At 48.1% G+C, this 20826-nt stretch overlaps 1 protein-coding gene across 1 annotated transcript in view; it reads right to left on the minus strand.

Annotated features, from left to right (window-relative positions):
• Marco (macrophage receptor with collagenous structure) overlaps positions 1 to 20826 on the minus strand; it is a 33692-nt gene that overhangs the window by 6799 nt on the left and 6067 nt on the right. Inside the window, exons 2-12 of the mRNA XM_032915627.1 lie at positions 14817 to 14918; positions 14131 to 14352; positions 13710 to 13745; positions 12124 to 12222; positions 10976 to 11020; positions 8328 to 8372; positions 7935 to 8042; positions 5669 to 5767; positions 5530 to 5565; positions 4761 to 4859; positions 4612 to 4674 (exon numbers count right to left, since the gene is read on the minus strand). Coding sequence (XP_032771518.1) covers positions 4612 to 4674; positions 4761 to 4859; positions 5530 to 5565; positions 5669 to 5767; positions 7935 to 8042; positions 8328 to 8372; positions 10976 to 11020; positions 12124 to 12222; positions 13710 to 13745; positions 14131 to 14352; positions 14817 to 14918 — 954 coding nt within the window. The remainder of the gene's footprint in view (positions 1 to 4611; positions 4675 to 4760; positions 4860 to 5529; positions 5566 to 5668; positions 5768 to 7934; positions 8043 to 8327; positions 8373 to 10975; positions 11021 to 12123; positions 12223 to 13709; positions 13746 to 14130; positions 14353 to 14816; positions 14919 to 20826) is intronic.

A 20826-nucleotide genomic window follows, 5' to 3' on the forward strand; every position in this document is an offset into this window, starting at 1 on the left:
GGTGGTCATTCCATTTGAGGTTAATATGAGAGGTCTTTGCTCCTGCTCCTTTGTCTCTTTGGGAGAGAGTGGGAGGAGACTACGACAAAGGACAACTTTCAGGAGTCAGTTCTCTCTTTCTATCTTGTGGAACCTGAGTGCAAAACTCAGGATATGTAGCCTGGTTGCAAACTAAATTACCCATGAGCCATTTCACTGGCCCCTCCTTCCTTGTGTTACTCCCTCCCTCTCCTCTCATTCACTCCTTTATGACTACTAGCTTTACGCAGAAGATCCATTATCTCCAGCACCCTTGAGGCATCCCCATAGTGGGCCATGATCTGTTCCTTTAGCATTTTAAGGATCCATACTGGTTTCTTTCAGATCAGTGGGACTTATTCCCTCAGACAGTTCTGCAAACCCGGGGGAGTGCAAGCTTATTGTGGGCCATTGAGAAAGAGTAGACGATAGAACAGCTGTTCATAGCTCCTTGTGCCTGACAGGCTGGTGACACAGGCTAGTGACCTGGTGACACAGGTCAGTCTTACACATCAGATCCCACCCACCCTGTATCATCACCAGAAACCATGTAGAGCCATCATCACCTCCTTGCCATGGCCTGAGGAGAGTTCCTTCTTGACTTTCCCACCACTCTCTCCTCAGAGTTTCCAGACCTCACACAGGGGAGCAGAGGGACCTGGGTGCAAGGCCACGCCTGGCCCGGAACTCACAGATTTCAGCTATGCCCTGACTTTAGCTGGCCATTGAGCATCAGGGATTTTCAATCTTTCCAGTGTTGAGATTACTAATGGGTGCCGCCCAAGCCCGGCTTGTTTTCACACCAGTTCTAGGGAGTGAACTCAGACCCTCAAGTACTTTACCAACAGATCTGTCTGTGCAGACCAGCCCTGCCTCTGTCATTATCCACTCCCCTGAGAATTCCTGCTGGTTCCCTGTTTCAGAGAGGAAGTAGGTGCTGCTGACACTCAGAGACATGAGGGGATCTATCCAGGGTCCTAAAGGAGTGAACAGTGCAGCTTGGCTGTTCCCGACCCCAGCTCCCAAGGTTGCCCTAAGCTGTCTTTGTCTCATCAGTATGCCCAGCTTGCTTCTTCCCGACGTCTTCCTTAGCTTGGTCTGAATGATCTCTCAGGGGCTCTCCAGGCTCCCTTGAATGATGCCATTGTCTAACTTCAATGTGTCTCAGAGTTGCCTGCCTGTGATTTGTTTGGGGGCTAGGAGGTGGTTCACTGGGTGAGAACAATGCCTGTGCAAGCATGAGGACATGTGCATGAATCCACAGCAGTCATGTAAAAGCCAGACATGGTCGTGCATGGCCGTGCATGGCTGTGCATGGTTCTCTGTGGAGAATGGAGATAGGTAGCAAACGTCTTGCTCAATGGCTGACTCTATCTCAAAACATAAGGCAGAAATTGATAGGGAGAGTTATCTGGCAAGCTCTTCTGGTGGCTTCTGCACACACACATACACACACACACACACACACACACACACACACACACACACAGAAACATCTTACTGGGTCCACTCAGAGATGTTGATTAAGTGGGACTGGAGTGGGGACCCAAGAACACATGTTTCTAACAATTTACTGGTTCAGGGCCCCACTAAGGCAGCCTCTAACCAAGGGCAGCTTTGTTTCCTCTTGGGTTACAACATGAGCTACTCCATATAACAAAATCAGGAAAAGCAGTCTTTGGGATCAGACAGTGGGATGAACTCTGACTCTCTGTGCATTAGCAGCCGGTGGCAAAAATTTAGCCTCTTTGAGCCTTTGCAATGTGCATGTACATATAGGCACATATGTGTGTGTGAGTGCCCACACAGAGGCCCGAAGTTGATGTCAAATGTCTTCCTTAATGACCTCCTCTTTATCAAGGCAGAACCCAGAGCTCACCAGTTCAGACTAGTGTAGCTAGCCAGCATACTCTGGTAATTCCCTGTCTCTGTCTCTTGAAGGCTGGAATGGCAGGTGGCCTCTGTCAGTCTGGCTTTTACATGGATTCTGAGGATCTGAACTCAGGTCCCTCATGCTTGTGTAGCATGCACTTTAGAGACTGGGACATTTCCCAGCCCCATCTCTGCTTTCTGACTGCTAGCCATGAAAGATAAAAGGCAAGTGGGGGTTGATAGATCAAGAGTGCGATGGTGAAGTTCAGAGCACAGGGCATGGCCCAGAGGCAATTTAACAGCAAACAGACCTCTCCTTGCTTACAATTAACCCGTAATAGTGAAACCCAGGCCAAGCCAGTGCAATGTCTTCATCTGTCTCATCTGAATCAGCTAGTTGGTCGATTGAGAGATTCATGGTTTTATTTACAAAATGGGAAGCCCATGGATTTGAAACCTGGATTGCCTTATCAAAGCTGGATAGCTGCCACAGAAGCTCTGGCTTGGGGATTACCAGCTTCCTGACAGTGAGCGTACGAAGTGATGATATTGTCAAACATGAGGGTGACATTCAGGTCACATCTCTCACCCACCCCTCTGGATAGCCATGCCAGGAACCACCAATTCTAATCTGTGTGGCCACTCATTAGCCCACAGAATTCTGGGAAGTCCCTTTCAGAGGAAGTTCACATAAGCCAGCAGATGTTACACCAAGGCAAGCTTTGGCCTTGGGGTGAGCCACCTACCTAAATGGTGATTATCATATATCATAAACTGAGTATATAATCTATTGTGTTTACATAGGGAGCCATACTTAATGGGTGACCCATAGGATTTGACTGATGGTATTTACCACCTGGATGATGATATTTACACACACACACACACACACACACACACACACACACACACCACATAAAGATGCTCACCAGCTCTATGAAGATCAATGAGCCACAGACTAAGATATGGGGTCTTGGGTGTGTGTGTGTGTTTGTGTGTGTGTGTGTGTGTGTGTGTGTGTGTGATACTGTGTACGCAAGTGCAAGTGCATATATGTATGTTTCTTGTGTATGGTTGGTGTGAGGTCTTGTGTGTGTGTGATGTATGTACACACACACACATGTACATGGCAGCTGGAGGATAACATCAACTGTTGTTCCTCAGATGCTTCCCACCTTGTGTTCTGAGATAGCATTGCCCACTCTTGAAACTTGCTGGGTAGGCTAGGCTGTCTGACCAGAGAGCCCCAAGAATCTACCTGTCTCCACCTCCATCAGACTGGGGTTAAAAGCAAGCCCACTGGTTTATTTTGACATGAGTTTTGGGGATTGATTTTAGGTCCTCATGCTTGCTAGGCAAGCATTTAATCCAATGAGCTATCTCTCTAACCCTGGTGAAGGGTTGTGAGGGATTGTAAGCCTCAAGGGAACCAAAGAATGGAGAAAATGCAGCTGATATGTTAACCTAATTGCTTTCAAGAAAGAAACAGAGATCATATACTCAGAGTTCAAGGCCTGTTAAGAGGTACTAATGCATGCATGAATGAGTGAGTAAGTGAGTGAGTGAGCGAGTGAGTGAGTGAGTGAGTGAGTGAATGAATGAATGAATGAATGAATGAGTCAGCCAACCGCTTGACCAGATGAAACAGGGATGGGCCAGCCTTTATGTGTGTTCATAGTCCTGCCAAAGGCTAGAGCGCCCAAGTTGTTTGACCTTGCTCAACCTTATTCTTTGGCAGAGGAAAGGGTCAAGGCAGAGGGTCCTCTGAGATTCTTAAGGACAGGGGCCTAATCTTATGGCTCTGCTCTTCATCCTCACGGCACTCTCAACTGAGACTCCCGACTGCACAGGGCTTTCCAGAAGGCATCTGGAGAGTCCACACTTGGAGCATGCCTGCAGTCTGTCTATGGCATCTGCCCACAAACCTATGGCAATCCGCCCATCAACGCAGTGCCCAGTGCAGTGGGCGGAACTCTCTAGACCAGGTGAACACAATGTAGAAGCTTGGCTTCGGATATCAGGCAGATTAGCTCAGGTCTTATCAGGTGACCCACACTGATGAGAGGCCATGCGACACAGATAAATCTGGCAAGTTGTTTACAATACAGACTACAAAATAGAATGACTCTGTTAGTCTATATGATAGAGTATAATGAGTCTATGTTAGTCTATCAAACAGAAATGAATGACTCTGTTAGTCTATACGATGGATCGAGTGACTCTACTTTAGTCTATGTGACAGAATCTGGAAGACAGCATCTTTGTGATCCGACTTTTGGACAACCCTCCCAGATCCACTACATATGGAGACCTTCTTTTAGGCTGTACAAGCCTTGTAAACTAGCTTCCATGAGTTCCCTGGTTTGGACCAGTGTTTCCATAAGAGGGTACAAAGGAAGAGATTTTGCCCTCTGTCCTAATCCTGCGCTGAGGTCACCACAGGTGAGCCCAGCCAGGACAAGGTTTCAGCTTCCCTCTGTGATGCTCCATGTTTGGTGATGGCATTCGAGATTCTCTGGGAACCATGGACAGAAAAGAATAACCCAGGGAACTTGTGCTCAGAGGCTTATAATGGAAGAAACTACTTTACTTTATCAGGAGTCTCCAATGCCAGATGGCAAGAGGATCTCTGCCTCTTGTGGGATACTGGGAATCAATCCTCCTTCCTGTCTATCCATAGAACCCAGCCATCCCGGCTCCCACCCCTGCACACCTACTTACCTGTGTCCCCCTTGCTTCCTTTCAAACCTGCAGCCCCTGGATTACCGGCAATCCCTGGGGGTCCTAGAAGACAGACAGCACATGGGTGTAAGAGTTGGAATAAACAGATGCTGAGATGTCACTCCCAGTGCAGGGATCAAGGGTCTCACCTGTTGGCCCAGGAGGACCAGTGCGCCCCGGCTCACCCTTGGCACCTGATTGTCCTGGTGCACCAGGAGGGCCTGGAGGACCCTGCACTCCAAGTTTTCCTGAAAGGTAAGTGGCGATGACAGGGTTAGGGGGACAGTGATACAAGGGCAGGCTCCCCACCCTCCATGACGTACATCTCCTAACACCCCCCCCATCATCTTTAGGATTCATCTACTGCCCTATGGGTGAGAGAGAAACAATGTCGTATGCTCCATCTCCCCCATCACAGCTGTGGAATTTAAGGTGATGGACAGGTTGAGAACTTCGAGTGGGACCACCCAGTTTTGCACCTCAGCAGCCCAGGAGGTAGACACGTAAAGAGTTTTCACTAGAGTCTGCCCCCTTCTACCAACTGGCAGTTTGTTTAAAGGGACAGTCAGGTTCCAAAGCTCCTGGAGTGTTCCCGGTTAACACCATGACGAGATGAAAACTGACATAGTGGTACACTCCTGAGATCCCAGCATTGGGAGCTGGAGGCAGGGGAATCAGAGGTACAAAGTCATATTAGATAAGTAGTGAGGTTTAGGCTAGCCTGGGCTACACGAGCAAGAAGAAAAGAAAAAAAAAGAATGGAAGGAAGGAAAAAGGCAAGGAAGAAGAAGAGGGAGGGGAGGAGGAGAGAGGGAAGAAGAGGAGGAAGGAAGGAGGAAGGGAGATAATTAGCAACTTTCTCTACTTGACTCTTCCTGGGGACCACAGCCAATCTGCCCAGATGCCCACAGCTCCTACCTTGATCACCTTTGGCTCCAGGAGATCCAGCCAAACCTGCAGTGGATGGAACTCATAAGAATGCTGTCAACTCTTACTGCCTCAGCTGTCAGGGAGGTCAGTGCCTTCAGGTCTGTGGCCCAACAATACAACCTCTTACCTGGTAGGCCTGGTTTTCCAGCGTCGCCTTTATTTCCCTGGGCTCCAGGGGACCCCGTGACCCCCCTGTCTCCCTTCATGCCTATGTCCCCTTTGCTTCCTGTGACAAAAACAAAAAACAAAAAACAAAACAAAAAAAAAACAAAACAGAAATCAAGGTAGGTCATGGGAGGAGGGTAAAACATCCCCACTTAGGCATTTCCTGTCTCACCCAAATTCCAAAATAGAGTGTCCTGTGTTGCTGCCGGGGAAGATCTAGTCACAGCCCTCCAGGTAGGAGCCCCTTCCCCAGAGACAGAACACTCATGACAAATTGGTCGGATGACCAGACACCAGTAATAGCTGGGTTCCCAGGACCCCTATCAGAACGCTTACCCCGAGGAGAAGAGTCATAGCCTGGACTCATCCAGTACCTTGGGGGCTCATTTTACTGTCTACATTATGGGGATTATCTTTCATAGTCTCTCAGACTGAAATCTGAATGTTCTAGAAAGTATCTCCCTGATATCGAGAACAGGAAAGGTCATTGAGAAAGAGAGAAGAACAATGCAGTAATTTCTATGCCCGCCGGCAGTCCAGACACAGGCTTCCCTGGCATCCAAGATCTCAAAATTTCCACTTGTCATCAGCATTCTGAACTCATCCAGCCAGTCCTCTCCTGCGTCCTCTGTCTCTTCTTCCCTCCTTCCCTTAGTACCTGGTGCATATCAATTGAGGGCAGCCTCCTTCCTGAAGGGCAGGGCAGCTGGGAAGGGGGCTGCACAGTGGGCTTGCTTGGTATTAGCTACTCAGGGAAACACTAAGGTCTCGCTGTTGACTGGTTGGAGACACCCAGTTTGGTCCCAATGAGACCAACGCTGGGTGAATGTCTTAAAGAGGACTGCCACCCCAAAGCAACCTTTTCTGATTTCTACCAGAAAGCTGGCAGAAATTTTACTAAAAGGGATTTATGGCTCTACTCTCTAATATTGAAATGCAATGTTTTTTTTTTTTATGTGTATACCTGTTTATGCTCAAGTGTGTGGGTGGTCATGAGTTTGCAAATCAGAGGACCTCGGGTATTGTTCCTCGGTTGCTGTCTACTTTGTTTTGTTTTTGCGGTGGGGTATCTTACCTGCTTTGGAACTCAACAGTCTGTCCAGTTGGTCCCAGGTATCTGCCCATCTCTACCTTCCTGGCACTACAACTGTGACCATGCCTGGCTTGTCCACATAGGTTCTGGGTTCAAACTTGTGTTCTTATACTCAAATACGGCACCGAGTAAGCAACCTCCCCAGCCTTCTATTCTGTTGTTTTTTTTTTGACAAGGGCCTAGGGGAGGGCTTAGGTACTATGCCAGGTTCCTTCCAGGTCCCTTCAGAATAAGGACATGATTAATTAGTGAAAGACTCTGAAGAGGACAGCAAGAACAAGAACCAGCCTCCCTGAGTCTGAGTGAGTTAGGTTAGTTCAAGGCTTGACAGGGAGGCTAGCCGATCCAAGACATGGAGAATGAATGCTTCCTGGGACCAGGGAGATATCTCAGTGGAAAAAGCACCTGCTGAATGAGCCTTAGGTACCAAGTTTGAATCCTAGCACTCATACAAAAATGCCAGGCATGGTGACACATGCTTGTGATCCTAGAGCACCAAAGGACAAGGCCAGAGGATCCTGGGAGTGTGCTGCTCAGCCAGTAAGTGAGCTCAAGGTTCAGCGAGAAACCCTATCTCAAGAAACAAACCGTAATGAGAATATATTGTATAAGAAGCCTATTTTAAATAAAAATGTACCAACAATGCATGTGCAATTGTGCGTACACGCATACACACCATATACCCCCCACACACACATTTAAAAGTGGTGGCTACTTCCTGACAGGACACCAAGTGCTAACAGAGGACCAAATTCCGTGGACACAAAGAGCCCAACAGAGAGCAGGAGCTCAATCTGGTGTCCTCACCTTACGAGTTCAAGCCGCTCATGAAAACCATCTGGAAGGCTCTCATCACACAGAAATAAAAAACCGTAGAGGTGACAGAGAAGCCAAATATCTTGGGCTTTAAAAAAAATCTTTGAATAATATACACATCACACTGTAACTCACAAGCATGAACAATTATGTACCAATTGAAATTGATTAATTAATTAAGAATTAGAGTACAGTTGAGGCTCCTCTTAAACAGCTGGGCATGCAGTCCTTGAGCCAAGCCCTGTTTTCAGCCAGAATGAAAGACCTTCTGCTCTCTCAGGCTTCACTGTGAATGCCAAGACCCCAACACAGTCCTTACCTGGAAGGCCTAGGTCCCCTTTGTCCCCCTTGGTGCCGTGTTCCCCCTTGGGGCCAGTGAGACCTTTGTCACCTTTGCTGCCCTTTTCTCCTTGAGGCCCTGGAGCACCTGTGATGAGAATAGAGGTGAGCACCATTGTCCTAGTGAGGATGGGCTCCTGGAGCTAGAAGCAGAGTGTGAGGGAAGGGATCTCCAGGGAAGGCGTAGAGCACACACTCATTAGCTCATCTCTATGGTGGTTCTGGTGAGCTCTTTGAAGACTTGGGAAAAGGAGAATAGGAAGCCATTCACTCTCAGGGGCCAGGATGGGGCTCTAGAGAGAACTCGTGGGGACAGCCGCCCCATGGGCATTGTCAATGCTTTGGTTGTCCCAGGAGAGGAAGCCTAAGTTACCATCTGCTCCTTGCTTTCCTGGTGCACCCGTGGATCCCTGGAGGCCTGTGAGAGGAGAAACAGGACTCAGTCACTGTAGTTGGTTTCTTTAGTTAGCTGACATTCTGGGGCCCTGAGGTACCCAGTCATAAGAGCCCTCTACCCTATACACAGATGCACAGGCAAACATATGGGGCAGAGTCCCAGGCAGGCCCACACAGAGGCGACTTTTTCCAAAGGCTTGGTCTGTGTATAGCCGTGGAAGAAGGCTCTAGAACAAGGGAAGTGGGTTTGAATCATGGCTGCCTATCCAAGCATGGTAGAGCCGTGGAAAAGAGACCTCAGTATCCCTTGCCACAATGCTATCATCTGTAAAATGGGGCTGGTGATGGCTGGGCCCTCTGCAGGTGCCTCATTAGTAATCCTATGCCCAGGACAGGACATAAATGGAGTTGGCAAAGAATGGCTTCCTCCAGGCCAACTGGAAGAACATGCAGTTACACCCTGAAGGGCAGGCCGTATCCAGGGGACAGGGTGGGGGAGGAACAGGGCAGTACAGTGAGCATGAGGAGAAGTGGGGAAATCTCAGAGGGTGGGTGAGGAAGGAAGGGGAAGAGAGGCTGCCAGGCAAGGTGTGGAGAAAGGTTTGCTGGGACACCTGGGCTCCAGCCTTTCCTGGGATGCCAGCTGCTGTGGGCCTAGGGTCTCCATCACAGACCCTTTGCCCCCCCCCAGGAGAATGGGACCTCAGGCTGTGCCTCTAGGATGGGCTGAGCCTGTTCTTCCAGGTGACCTGGTTGCCTGCTGTCTCTGGGATCTGGGGAATCTACTTGAAGCCTCTCTTTCTGAGTTGCAAGAGGGGAGACTGGATCCCCTGAGTGGCCTGCCTGCTGTGTGAGTGTGAGTGTGAGTGTGAGTGTGTAGGCCACATGAGTATCTGCAGGTGCACACACATGTGTATGCTGTGTATAAGTGTGAGCACTAGAGTGTGTGCTCACACGTGTGCATGAATATGTGAGTGTGTATTTCCATGATTGTGTATTGGGAGCTAGTATGTGTGCCAAAATGTGTGTTCATACATGCACATAAGTACATGAGTGTACTGTGCAAGTATTCGTACACATGTGTCCGTACATGCGCATGAATGTGTGGCCCTGTGTGTGTAAGGATGCATGCATGTGCAGGCACCAGTGTTTATATGTGTGCATGAGTGAATGTGGGACTTTGTGTGTGTGTGTGTGTGTGTGTGTGTGTGTGTGTGTGTAGCAAATGAGTGTGAAGACACAATGATGTGTGTAGACATGTGCTTGTAAGTGAGTATGTGTGTGTGTGTGTGTGTGTGTGTGTGAGAGAGAGAGAGAGAGAGAGAGAGAGGGAGGGAGGGAGAGAGAGAGAGCGCATGTGGTAGTGCAATGGGTGAGTATGAGTGTCTATGCCTGCTCCTCACCGCACTGTAATCTTCCTTTCTGATTTTTAAAGCCTTTTGGAAGAAGCCCTGCCTAGACAGAGAACGATGGGTTCCTGGGGATCCTATTAGCTTACCTTCCTAATAGAGCCAGTTCCTAGAAGTAGCTTTCTCTGCTCACCAGACCCCTTTGTGGCTGCTGGCGCTTTCTGGAGGGGCAAGCCTGCTGGTTTGTTTACTTCCCCTTTTTTATCTAGACTGGCTGGCTCTGCTTCTGGCTGTTAAAAGGTCTTAGTGGGGTACTGGGGGCGCTCTGTGAAGACTGACAGTCACTCTCCTAGGCTTTTGTCTGGGGGGGGCGTGGGAGGGGAAGGGGGGGAAGGAGAGGCGGGGAGGGAGAGGAAGAGGGCATTCCGATTCTACTACTCTGAAAGAGCTATGTCTGTGGCTAAGACATAAGCTGAGGCTGGGCAGGTGAGGCTGAGGAGATAGCTCTCGGGAGAGGGCTCACTTTCCAAGCAGGAGGACTTTAGTTTAACCCCCCAAACCCATGTGAAGTGGGACTTGTGTGTGTGTGTGTGTGTGTGTGTGTGTGTGTGTGTGTGTGTGTGTGTGTGTGCGCTCGTAGTCTCCACACGGAGGAGGCAGAGACAGCAGGTGGGTTCCTGGGACTCACTGGCTAGCTACCCTAGTTTATTTGGTAAGTTACAGGCCAGTGTAACTAGCCTTATCATGAAACAAGACACAACTAAAAATGAATACAAAGACAGAAACCAAGGTGGACAGATACAGTACTGGAGGAGTGACTACCAAGGCTGACTCTGGCTTCTATGTGAGCACATGTAGGCTAGGACACAACACACATGTGCACGTACACACAGAGGTATACATGAACAATGCCCGGCAAACGCCTCCGCTTCATTTTATGTATAAAGAAACTGAGGTGTATGCTGGTGCGGGAGGCAAGGCCACAATGACCCACTCAGCCGCCATGGGCTGCACTGTTCCCTGCGGGCTCATAGGTTTGCAGTCCTCAGCAGAGAAGGCTCAACCGTGATGTCCACACCCTATATAACCTGTCCAGGCTGAGGCACCACTGAGCAATACTACCGTTTGTGGACTCCCCCTCCCCCACCTCTGAGCCCATCCCAGGTCTCACACAAGCTGCCTCCCCTTGTGCAGGCCCACCCCACAGGGTTTAGTCTCTGGTGTGGGTCCTTGTCACTGAGAAAGCCCACTGTGTGTTCCTGTGACACCTACTCACCTGCCTCTCCCTTGGTGCCTGGTGGGCCCTGGGGTCCTCGGACACCTGGAGACGTTAGGGTTAAAATGTGAGGTTAGGAGCCCACGGGAAGATAATACTTGCAGCTGGCAGGGGCATGAGGAAGGTCAGGACCCGGAAAACCAGAGCCAACTCAGCTGGTCTCAGCAGGACCTGGGTCACCTTCCCCAAACCGTTCCCTAAAGTTCATACACAAGGCGCCATTGCTCTTTCCCCTAATGAGCTTCTCAACTCCACAAGTAAGTACACCTTGAAACGCATTTCTACGGTTTATAGCAACAGAGTGAATTGTGGGTACGCCTCCGCCCTCGGCGCTGGGCGGTGGCTCAGCAGGTGAGATGCTCTTGCTAAGGGCCTGAGTTCAGTTCCCAGCGAGTACAAATGCTTGTAGCACGGCTCCAAGGGATTTATCTGGCTTCTTTCAGCACTGCCCTGACACCCATTCCCAGGCACGTCATCAGAAAAACAGAACTTACAGACCAATAAAGACTGTTTTCAAAAGTAAGCCTTCTCCTGGCTCAGGAAAAGGAATGCCCCGGAGCATCAGGGAGACAAAGGGAGAAACCATAGACAAGAGATAAGTCCGTACAACGGGGCGGGGTCAGCTGCTGGGGGCGGGGTCAGCTGCTGGGGGCGGGGTCAGCTGCTGGGGGGCGGGGTCAGCTGCTGGGGGCGGGGTCAGCTGCTGGGGGGCGGGGTCAGCTGCTGGGGCCCAGGGCCGGACAGTGCTCTATTCTTGGGACATATTTCATTTTTTCCCTTGAAACATTGTTCACATGTTTTTGTGTGTGAGAGAGGATATACATCACATGTGAGGGCTGCAGAGTCTTCTGAAGCTGGTTACAGGGGGTTGTGAGCCACTCAACGTGGATGTTGTGAGCCAACCCCGGGTCCTCTGCAAGAGCAGCCAGTACTCTTAACTGCTGAGCCTTCCCAACAGACCTTCTTGCTTGGTAAAAATAACCTTTCGCTACCTGTGTCCCAGTGCGATTTCTTCTTCCTGCCATGACTGGGATCAGAGGGAATCCAGAGGAGACATCTCCCCGTTCATGAGAGAGGGAAGAAAAGATTCAGAGTATAACTTAGGGGAGAAAGGGAAAGAACACAGGGTCAGAAGACAGAGACTGTACCTGGAGTTCCATCACGACCCGCAGCCCCCTTTTCTCCCTTCGCAGCAGATGGCCCAGGCAGGCCTGGGATTCCAGGTGCACCCGGGGCCCCTTTTGGACCTGGAGGATAAAAAAGAACAGAGGAGGCAGCTAGTCGAGCAGCAATGGATGATAAGACATTCACTCAGCCTCCCAGGGCAGGTGAGTCTACGAAGGAAACAGAAGATCCAGGGTGGTACCAAGAAACATATGGTCTGGGAGACACAGGAAAATGAAAAAGAATTGTATAGATGGTGTCTGAGGGGGGCTCAACCACAAAGATGTGGCTTCAGGGACCAGTTTAAACTTGCCTGAGAGGCTGTGCCCCCTATCTGTGTCAGGAAGCCTGTGGCTCTCGGCAGACACGTTTACTACTTGTAACAACTGCCTATCCCTGAGGCAAAGCCAGGACTTCTGAACTTTATGCTTTCCCCTCCCCACCTCCCCCAGCCCCCCAGGTCGCCATCAAATGAGTCTTTGAGGGCTTTGACTAAGCTAGGCAAACCATGAAATAAGAGAGAGAGCAGTAGCCTAGGGGATGGGAGTCTGGGCTTCTCAGCTGTGCTGGCTCCCAGCAGCACTGCTTAGGTCTGGTAAAGGGGAGCCGCAGTTCCCAGAAATGAGCCACACTATGGTAAAATTCTACAAGGCTGATGAGTAATTAAGGGGTGAATGATTGTGGAGAGTTGGAATGTTGCAGGTTCAGAGCCAAATTATCCTGGTTTATCGTTAGCGCCTTAATAACCATTTATTACCCATCTGTGTGTTTTGTCTAACATCCTCATGAACATTAGGTAAAATCCGTCTAGAATGGACTAATAGACCCCTTAGCATCTATCAACCCAAAGGCTAAGAATGTCATCAGATAGCGTCTGAGGCCTCATGTGGTATTTTTCTGTTTTGTCTTAACTTACCTGCTTGATATTCCCACCAAGGTATTTTTTCAAGTACCTTGATTTATGACTTTCTTTTGTTCTGTTACTATCAAAATTTCAGGAAACCTATCACACCAAAACAGGGTGTGTAAGGTAACCTGAGACCGTGTACCTGGGCTTCAGTCATTTCTGTTTGCTTTCAGAATCAACAGTACCTTTTCCCTTTGAGATGAGAGTTATGTCAAGAGCACGCGGCACTCTTGTCATTACAGCCTTCTGGGAGAGCCAAGCCTAACACACAAGATGAGGGGCCGATACCAACACCAAGCTAGTCAAAGGTGCTTGATAAGAGTGCTTCAGGGAGACAAGGAAGGTTCTGGAAGCCTGGGACACTTGGACAAGATGGAAGGAGGAGATAGGTATGTCCACATACTATCCTAGGAAGATGGCAGCATTTGTAGGTTGGAGGGAGAAGGCAATCATTTGGCTCAGGGGAAGGCAGAGGTCCTGAGCCAGGTGTCCTCACACTGTCAGGGATAGAGAGGTGGTCCTATGAAGGAGGTAGCATATGAACTGACCAGATCATTGTCAGTGAGCTGAACTTAGAAAATCCATAGAAGGTTCTCAGCTAAGGAGCCTTCCAGCAAAGGTTCTAGGGAAGGGAAGAGTGGGTCAGACTGGAGGTGAACCTACCTGGAGAGCCTCGTTCACCTTTAGTCCGGAACAACTCTGTAAGGGAAGGAGAGAAGGTTGCAACTGAGCAGGGTGTAGAGTGAAGCTTGATTTTGCTCCTGTGCCCCACAGAGAGCTCACAGACTCTGTATTGGAAGGCTGGGGCCCCATGGGTCTTCTAGCCTTAAGAGGTTTGAACAATAACACCTGAATTTGTTCTTAAGCTTAGAGAGACCAGGAACCAGTACCCCGGAAGTTGTGGAAGTAGTGAAACACTTAGATTGCTGGCCTACACCAGCATTGTTTTAAACCCATCTGCATTGGTCAAAATGGCTGATTTGCCCCGGCTGAGCGTGTAGCTCAGTTGGTAGGGTGCTCAACCAGCATGCATGGAAACCCTGGGTTTCATCCCCAGAACCACAGAACCTGGGTGTGGTGGTACCTGGATTTTGAGTGAGGTTGTTAACTTGCTGACGCAGTTGCTCCTGGCTGGTGTTGACCCAGCTAAGCTGGGCCTGCAAGGCTTGCAGCCCCTGTGCTCCTGGTACTATGTGTGTTTTGGGACGTGCCCACTGCAGAGAGAAGAATGGCTTGTCCTCAGCAGCTAGTGTTCCATTGTCCCAACACATCTCTACGATCTGGAACTGCTTCTGCAGATTGAGAACTGAACCCACAGCATCATTTAGGGGGCCTCATTGAAGCCTAAGACATTAGGGCAGGTTTCTGATAGTCTGTGTACATGTACATGTCTTCTATAGGGCATGGAGTTCCAAACACAAATTCTGTGCATTGTGGGGAAAAGGAAACAGGATGGACTCCCCACATCAGATCCCTGGACCTGTTGGCCAGCCAACATAGTCATTTGGTGAAGTCCAGGCCAGAAAGAGACTCTGTCTCAAAATGGACAATGCATCTGAAATGGCTTTCATATGCAACACACACACACACACACACACACACACACACACACACACACACCCTCTCTCTTCACTTTTCACTCCTCCATTACCTTGGTGGATCTAACCACTGTGCCCTTGCAGGAGGGAAGCAATACCCTCAAGATGCCTCTAGTCAGCCTGAACCTTACACCAGAGGAGCTTAGGCGGCCCAGGGCTAGGAGCACCTCACCTTGAATCAGCAGCAGGGCAGTACCTGCTGTGAGCAGAATCAGGTGGATGGCCATGGCTGCCATGCACAAGGTCCTTCCGTTTCTCTTCTTGGGCACCGGATCTGAAATAGAAGAGGAGAAATGATGGCTTCAGAGGCACAGAGAAGAAGCCAACCTGTGCCGGGCCACACGCAGAGGAGCAGGAGACTCCTGGGAAAGTGGGAAGGGCATCCAGATCTTTCTTATTCCTGTTTTTGCCACAAGGCAAGAAGTTCCATGTTTAGTCCTTTATATGTATGGCTGGAGAGGAGGAGACAAGCAAACCTCCAGGGCTTGATGGCCAGCCAGACTAGCCCTCTTCGTGAACTCAGGCCAGTAAGAGATGCTTCCTGAAAAGAGAAGAGAAGGAGAAGAAGGATGGGGGTAGGGAAGGGTAGGAAAGGGGAAGAAAGAGACGGGGAAGTGGGGGGAATGGAGGGGAGGCGGGGAGAAGTGGGAAAGGAAGGGGAAGGAAGGGAAATGGAAGGGAAGGAGAAGGGAAAGGAAGGAGGAAGAGAGGAAAAAAGGGTAATAGGAAGGAACAGGGAGGAAGGGAAAAGAAGGGAAGGGGAGGGGAGAGAAGGAAATCTAGCAAGTACCCATGAAATGACACCTGACGTTGACTGCTCCCATGCCCACATACGTATAGCCAGATGCATCAATCTTGCTCAGTCTTGAACATGAATGTGATGCATGGTCTGTGTTGGAGTCGCCAATGCTTACACAACGAATCACTGAAGCCACAGGCTGCATTTACACAGTCTGAGAGGACAAAGTGGTTTGTTCCTGTTTCCTAAACACTCTGTGAGCCTCAGAGAACTGAGTAACTTACCAGCACATAAGATGCAGGAGTGCAGTTTGTGTCTTTCCTTCCTTGGTCTTTGGTTCTGAGTGTGTGTGTGTGTGTGTGTGTGTGTGTGTGTGTGTGTGTGTGTGTGTGTGTGTGTGAGAGAGAGAGAGAGAGAGAGAGAGAGTGTGTGTGTGTGTATGCACATATCTGATTGTCTCTCTGTGTATGTGAGTATGCATGTGAACATAAGTGTGCATATATGTACGGAAGCTGTGTGTGCATGCAAATCATGTTCGGCACAAGCTATTCAATAGAGAAACAGGAATGACAGGGGATCATGACATTGCTTCAGCTCATAAGGTCCCAGCCTGCTGGGGTGTGCATTGTGAGCATTCAGGGGTGTGCCTTTGCCGTCGTCCCTTCTGTGCCTGGACACATACATATATAGCAGTTCCTTGCTGTCTATGCAGGAAGGCTCCAGAGCCACATAAAGGTGTCAAAAATACAGAGATTACTGAGTTCCTTATACACTGGGTGGTGTTTGCATAGAAGCCACACACTCCTGTGTGAGAGGTGACATGCGATGGATAGGAAAGGGAACTATGCCGGGGTCCCAGGCATCAGAGGTCAAGGTGGGGACAGTAAGAACAAGCATGAAAAATGATATAAATGTTGTAAGAGCACAGAGGAGAAACAATGAGCAGAAGAGAGGTCTCACTATGGGAGTGGTTGTGGATGTTTGTCCTAACTCAGAATGCTTTCAGAATTGGGCTGGGGAGATAGCTTAATGGGTAAAGCCTTGCAAGTGTGAGGACCAGAGTTTGGATCCTGAGAACCTGCATAAATGTCGATTGAGTGTGGTTACCCCTGTCTGCTATGTCAGCACTGGAAGATAGTGAGCAGCCGCATCAATGTGCTCTCCATTCAGGGAAGATGCTGTCTCAGTAAATACAGTATAGAGCGGTGAAGGAAGTCATCAGTATGGTGTCCACGTACACCTCGAAATGCATCCACACACATGTGAATATGCATACACTCATGCACACACCGCACACATACTAACATATGCCAAAAGGAATTCTGAGTTCCCTCTGTCCTAAGACAGAGTTTTAGGAACTGGGGACCTGTATTTTGTAAGTGTATCTCACTCGCCGTGCAGACAGTAGAGGGCAGATGAAGTTCTTATGTTCACATTTGCTAGTTCATCTCTTCGAAGGTGGGAGAAACGCAAAGGAAATGTCTCTTCTAAGGGGTTTTGGCTCCTGAAGAAGAACTTCCCTAGTTAAGAGACTAACAACTTAACTCTGGTAAGTTGTCTTAGGGTTTCCAATGCTGTGGAGAGACACCATGACCAAAGCAACTCTTATAAAAGACAATATTTAATTGGGACTGGCTTACAGGTTTAAAGGTTCAGGCCATTATCATCAAGGTGAGACCATGGCAGTGTCCAGGCAGGCCTGGGGCTGGAGGAGCTAATAGTTCCGCATCTTGACCCAAAGGCAAACAGGAGAAGACTGGCTCCCACATGGCTAGGAGGAGGGTCTTAAAGCCCACCCCCATCGTGACATACTTTCTCCAACAAGGGCACACCTCCTAATAGTGTCACTCCCTCAGTCAAGCATCTTCAAACCACCACATAGGTCCTCAGAGCCTTCCCTGGGGTAAAAGTGGAGAGTGGGCAGAAATTTCAGGAAGACATTTCACACTGTGACAGTCTACTTTGTGGGTTCCGATGAGGTGAGGGACCCTGTCTTTAAAAGGAAAGGTGGTTAGTGCCCAAGGAATGACACCCAGAGGCTGAGCTCTGATACCTCCATATACATGAGCAGTCACACACACACACACACACACACACACACACACACACACACACACACACAGGAACATACATTGTACATGGAAATGTATGAAGTTAAAGGCAGAGAACATTTAAAAACTAAAGGAAAAGTACTGAAAGCAGTTAGAAAAGACACATTATCGGCTAAGGCATACTACCTGAACGGCAGCAGATTATCTGAAACCATGGAGATCAGGTACAAGTGGCACACTGTGTTCTGTGTGCTGAAAGGAAAGAATTACAGACCATGAATTCTCTTGTGAATGAAAAGATCCTTCAGGAATGAATGGGAGATACAGACATTCTCAGATAAAGGGAGACTAAGAGAATTTGAAGGGACTTCTCCAAACAGGAGATGAGAATAGAAGACCTACAGTTTCAAAACAGGAAAAGAATAATGGTTAGAAACAGGTATACACACACACACACACACACACACACACACACACCTCTCTTTGGCTTTCTAAAGTTTCACCTCATGGTTGAAAACAAATATACTGTCTTCTTATATTGTATATAACCTATGGTGAGGAAATTCTTAAGATCATTGTATTTTTAAAGAAGAGAAGGACGAAAATTGAAATGAAATTTCTCTGTTTGACCTGACGTGGGAAAAACACTAATTCTGACAGATGGTGGCAAGCTCTGTAAGTGCATTTCAATGCTGGGAGAGACTTCCAAAGAAGCTGCTGTGGTTTCAGTGGCTCGTGTGTGTGGTCTGGTCTCCAGCTGGCGATGCTGTTTGGATGCTACAGAACCTCTAGGAGGTGGAACCTTGCTGGACAAAGCGAGTCACTGGGGAGAACCTTGAGGCCTTATAGCCTGCTCCCACTTCCTGCTACTGCAATGCTTCCTGAGTGCTAGCGCCTTCTGAACAGCCACCTTACGCTCCCCAATGCCTTGTCTTTCCTGCCTGCCACCGTGCCTTCCCAGCCCATCGCCATGTCTTCCAAGTTGTGATGACTCTATTCCTCTGAAGCTCTGAGCCGAACTCTTTTTTTTTTTTCCGGAGCTGGGGATCGAACCCAGGGCCTTGCGCTTCCTAGGCAAGGGCTCTACCACTGAGCTAAATCCCCAACCCCTGAGCCAAAATCTTAAGGTTTTTGTTTGTTTGTTTGTTTTTTGGTTTTTGGAGTTTTTGTTGTTGTTGTTAAGAAATTTTAACGCAGCAAGGAAGACAAGACAAAAAGCCCTTGCATGTGATGCATTCAAATGGAATTCCAAAAAGTATTCGAATAATACACTGGAAAACAAGGGGAAAAACCAGAAATAGTACAATAAGATGGTCTTTTTACTTCTTTTTTTTTTTTTTTTTTTTTTTTTTTGGGGCTGGGGACGGAACCCAGGACCTTGCGCTTTCTAGGCAAGCGCTCTACCACTGAGCCAAATCCCCAACCCTAAGATGGTCTTTTTAAGTCCTAACATATTGATAATTGATACATCTGTAATCTATCCCAGCCTGCCAATCAGCACAGATGTTGACAAGCTGACATAACACAACTACATATTACCTAGAGGAAACCAGAATTTCAAAATGAAGAAACAAATATTGGCTCATCTGAAAGGAGAAAGATACACATAGATAAATGTAATGAGACATTTCAGTTTTATACCTTGCTCTCAATGACTGATAAAACCCAGCAAAGACACCGAAGGATCAAACACCATCAACAAACACCTAATGAACATACAGGACACTCCATCAAACATCAGGCACATGCTTTTCCATCATACCTGGAACATTCAGCAAAACTGATCATATCTTGGGTCAGAAAGCAGGCCTCATTAGCATGTGGAGAGAGTAAGGTTGGGGCTGGCTCAGTCAGTAAAATACTTGATACACAAACTCAGTGATCTGAGTTCACATCATGAGAATTCATGTAAAACGCCATGTGCAGGAATGCTTTTCTGTAATCCCAGGGCTCAGGAGTCAGAGACAGGGGCATTCCTGGGGCTTCTTACCCAGGAGTCTATGAACTCCAAGTTCAGTGAGAAAATGGGGCTAGAGAGTTGTCTCAACAGTCAAGAGCCCTTGTTGCTCTTCCAGAGAACCCAAGTTCACATCAGGTGACCAACAACGACCTCAACTCCAGCTCCAGAGAATCTGATGCCCTTTTCTGGATGGATGTTATGGGCACACATGTGTGCGTATGTATACAGGGACACACACATCCACATATAAAATAAATAATTTACACTAAATCCGTGATGATAAAGGCATCTGCAAACATTAAAGCTGGTGTCATTTAGTTGTGAGAGACACAACGGTTTTCCCTAAGTCTTGGACCAAGGGAAGAATGTTGGTTCCTGTCCTCTTATTTAATGTGGTCATGAAGAGTTCCTGTGAACAGCACAAAGGGAATAAGAAATGTAGGTTGGAGAGGAACAAGTATATTTCTATTTGCAGAAGTGCGTGTCTATTTAACAAATTCCTCATAATCTTTCAAAAGAATCCAAAGAACTAATAAGTAGTTCCAAAGCTGTAGGATACATGATCAACATATAAAATTCAATGGCATCGTTATATCCTAATAAAAAGCAGTTGGTAACCAAAATTAGACATAGTCGGACTGGTCTGGGGAGATGGTAGACAGCCGCTAAAGCCCTGGCTACTCTTTCAGAAGATCAGAGCTAAGAACCCGGCACCCACAACCTCTTATAACTCCAGCTCTGGGAGACTCAGTGGCCTCTTATAGCCTTTGTAGGAACCCACAAGCATGTACACACACACACACACACACACACACACACACACACACACACACAAATACACACACACACACACAAACACACACACATGCATGCACACACAGGTATAAATAAAATAAAATGAAAAATAAACATCCCATGGTAATATTTCAGTCCAAAGAAAATAAAATATTTGTATATAAAACTAATGAAAGACTTGAATGAGGTAACCCAATCACAAACGAACAAACAAATAAAACCAACCAACCAAACAAACAAAAAAAACCCCACACACATGGTATGCACTCACTGATAAGTGAATATTAGTCCAAAAGATTGGATTACTCTAGGTACAGTCCACAGACCACATGCAGCTCAAGAAGAAGGATGACTAAAGTGCAGATGCTTCAGTCCTTCTTAGAAGGGGGAACAAAAATATTCACAGGAGGAGATACAGAAACAAAGTTTGGAGCAGAGACTGAAGGAATCGCCATCCAGAGACTGCCCCACCTGGGGATCCAGCCCATATACATACAGCCACCAAACCCAGATAATATTGCTGAGGTCAATAAGTGCATGCTGACAGGAGCCTGATATAGTTGTCTCCTGAGAGGCTCTACCAGAGCATGACAAATACAGAGGTGGATGCTCACAGCCAACCATTGAACTGAGAACG

Source organism: Rattus rattus, chromosome 10 (assembly GCF_011064425.1).
Source record: "Rattus rattus isolate New Zealand chromosome 10, Rrattus_CSIRO_v1, whole genome shotgun sequence".
Taxonomy (NCBI): Eukaryota; Metazoa; Chordata; class Mammalia; order Rodentia; family Muridae; genus Rattus; species Rattus rattus.